The 3019-nt window shown below is 43.0% G+C and overlaps 1 protein-coding gene across 1 annotated transcript; it reads right to left on the reverse strand.

Moving 5' to 3' along the window:
* Positions 1-422: 422 nt before the first annotated feature.
* On the reverse strand, positions 423-2445 carry LOC103721531 (nascent polypeptide-associated complex subunit alpha, muscle-specific form-like). The gene is made up of 2 exons (XM_039128428.1): positions 2300-2445; positions 423-1502 (listed from the first exon to the last, which is right to left on the reverse strand). The coding sequence occupies exon 2, from the start codon at positions 1482-1484 to the stop codon at positions 423-425; it is 1062 nt and encodes a 353-aa protein (XP_038984356.1). The 5' UTR covers positions 1485-1502; positions 2300-2445.
* Between the last annotated feature and the right edge of the window lie 574 nt (positions 2446-3019).

Below are 3019 nucleotides of genomic sequence, written 5' to 3' on the forward strand. Positions count from 1 at the left end.
GTCAATCAAAGCCTTGGGTTTATAGAAAATGTCGATAAGTAGCTGATCTAAACTAGTAAATAATTGAGTGCATGCAATATGCACGACTACAGAATGGTCAATATTTAGTTACTGTTGTAAAATCTTGACAATTGCTATACGAGTAACACCTTCAATTGCCGGTGTACATATCAAAATCATTATCGTTTTTTAAGCAAAACATTTCGCTTGAAGATTGGTGAATCATCGTGTATCATGCACCCATAAAAATCATAACGCATGTAACAAAATCAAGCCTTCCCCCATCCCAACATCAGGGAAACAAAAATTAATAAATAATCGAGAAAGAAAATGTCAAGATTCAGCCGAGAATTAATCAAGTACTCCGACAGATCCAACGACCGAATCAAAGAATCCACCAGTTTGACTTTGCTCCCCCCCTCCTAGGCCCCTTCGTCCCCGCTCTTCCCTTCGGTTTGACCGGTTTGACCCTCGGGCTCACGAAGCGAGATAACGGTCTCGAAGGCCCCAACCAAAGCCAGCACTTTGCTCTTCCCCTTCTCCATGAGCTTGCTTCGCGCCTCCGCGATCACATCATTACTCCTCGGCGCATCCTTCTTCCTCCCCATGGCTGCCACCTCCGGCCTCTTGAAAGCGACCACCTCTGGCCTCTTCGTCTCGCTCGACTCCACCGCCGTCGCCTTCTCTGCTTCAGCTTCCTCTGGCTTTCCACCATTGACCGCTGGCTCACTTTGCGGCTCCTCGGAGCTTTCTATAGCCGGCTTTCCCTCTGGCTCCTTGGGGCTCTCCCTATCCTCATCGGCTTTGCTTCCATCACCACCAACTCCTCCATCGTTCGTAATTGCAATCTCCGCTTTCGGGGAACTTGGCTTATGTTGATCTGTTTGAGGAGCAGAGTCCGTGTTATCTTCTGCAATATTCGATTCGGAGGAGTCGGTGAGCTCGAGCTCATCAGGAGAATCATCTTTTACTTCTTGCTCGGACTTCATCGCCGGTGGTGTTTCTGTTGTGCTGGGAGCAGGAGTGCCAGTAACTGTTCTTGTATCAGCTCCTAAACTCTTTTCCTTCACCAATGGTTTAGTTCTTGTACCCTTAAGAGGCTTCGATGCTCTATCTAATGCTGGTTTTGAAGAGATGGCAGCACTAGGCAAGGAGGATGGAGCCTCGACTGCTTTCGCTTCGAGGGTGCTTGGTGTGCGTACTCTTCGAGGCGGGCCGGACGGTGATGGAGGCTTCTCGTTGGGGTTTCTTGTAGGAACACGTCTTCCAGCCGTGGCATTGGAAGGGGGCTCCCTTCTGGCTCTGGAAGTGCCTGTGGTGCTCTTACTCGCTGTAAGCTTGCAACGGAGATCTCCAAGAGGGGAACCAGGGACTGATGGTCTTGTGGTTCGTCGCCCATGGAGGGTGTCCGTGTGATGAGGGACCAAAGAGGCTGAGCTGCTCTTCTCTTTTAGGTGAATATCCCTTGGTCTTGGTGTAGCCATGAGCTAGTTGGATACCAACTTGAACCAGGGAAGACAGGTTAGCGTATTGGAGATAGGTAACTTCCGATACATATCAAGAAAGTATTACAAAATTTTCAAGCTTAATAAAACTAGATGATTAGGAATGATAGAGAGGAAAAAAGGTAAACTGAAGAAGGCCAAGACATTAACTTTACCAATCTGCCAACGATTATTAGAAATCTTTTAGATTGTGAATATCAACTAGAATAAGTCAACTTTTCTTTAAAATACTGATAAAATTGCTTCATCTTGTGACATATTGATTTGCTTGCCTGATTTGCAAGTGTTTTTCTATTTGGTTTCACAGTCTCCCTTAGTCATCCTCTTTTCCCTTCTGAAAAAACCATCATGCCTAATTTCATGAATTAGATAGGACCTTCCCGGAATGCTTTCTTTTTTGGAAAAAAAATGATAGGCAAATATTTCGTTTGAATAGGTGTAAGGTGTTGGATTTGAAGCCCTGATGTTGTAGCTAATTAGAGTAGACTCTTAATTATCTGAAGACTATTAGCAAGTCAAATTGAGATCCAAACTTCGAGCTAAATGAGAATCAAACCCACCTGAACTCAGTAATTATATTCGAATTCAGAGATCTTGTATAAACTCCAAAAAGATAAAAAAAACACGACCGCAATATTATAAAAGAAAGAGGATTTTTTTTTAAGAGGATAAAAAAATTGCTAGAAAGATTTGTGGACACCACGGTTTTTGAAAACCTGCTTGCATTGATGAAACAAAATCCCAAAGGAAAAACATGAGAAATGGAAGAAAGAGGAGTAGCAAGAACAAGTTACCTAGTCTTGATCAGAGGAATAAAAGACTCTCAATAAAATCAACATGATGTCTGCACTTGTTTGAAGATCGTTTTAGATCCAGAGGGACGATTTGGAAAGATGGGGACAAGAGAAGAAGTTTGTCTCATTTATGTGCAATGGGATTCATGGCTTTTGTGAAGAGGAAGGGGGTTATCAGCCCCATGTTCAAGTGGGGACGAATGGAGCAGGTCGAACTAAAGGCAGTTGGGAGCTACCGGAACATGTCACGTTTAAGCTAATTATGGAGGGGTTAGCGTCAGTATCTGGCAAAAATCAGTGCAAAACTAACACCAACCTTCACCATCAATGCTGAAAAATTAGATTTGAGGTTTCGAAGATTTTGCTTTTTCATTCAGGCTTGTGGTTCTTCACCCCTAAACAGGGTTAATCCCAAATTCCAGGGTGATTTGTTATGGTTGATGCTGGTTTAGCATTTTCCAAATGAGCGGTGCTACACAGACACAAAAATCATAGGAGATGAGTTAAATGAGTGGTGAGCAATCCTTTTTATTGTGCTCTGAACATCTATCATTTGGTGCATTGTAGATAGTCACTTAGAGAATTGTTGGTGTGGTCAGCATCATTTGGAATTAAAAAAAAATAACATGGCGGTGTTTTTGTTTTCGAAAACAGCTTGCCTCGCAGCATAGTAACTGATGCTAGCAATATATCACCCAACTAAGCAAATAAATCTATAAT

This window comes from Phoenix dactylifera, chromosome 7, assembly GCF_009389715.1.
Source record: "Phoenix dactylifera cultivar Barhee BC4 chromosome 7, palm_55x_up_171113_PBpolish2nd_filt_p, whole genome shotgun sequence".
In the NCBI taxonomy this organism is placed as follows: Eukaryota; Viridiplantae; Streptophyta; class Magnoliopsida; order Arecales; family Arecaceae; genus Phoenix; species Phoenix dactylifera.

Bases quoted from the DNA above. Each gene is read 5' to 3' on its own strand.
- LOC103721531 (XM_039128428.1), bottom strand. From the start codon at position 1,484: ATGGCTACACCAAGACCAAGGGATATTCACCTAAAAGAGAAGAGCAGC.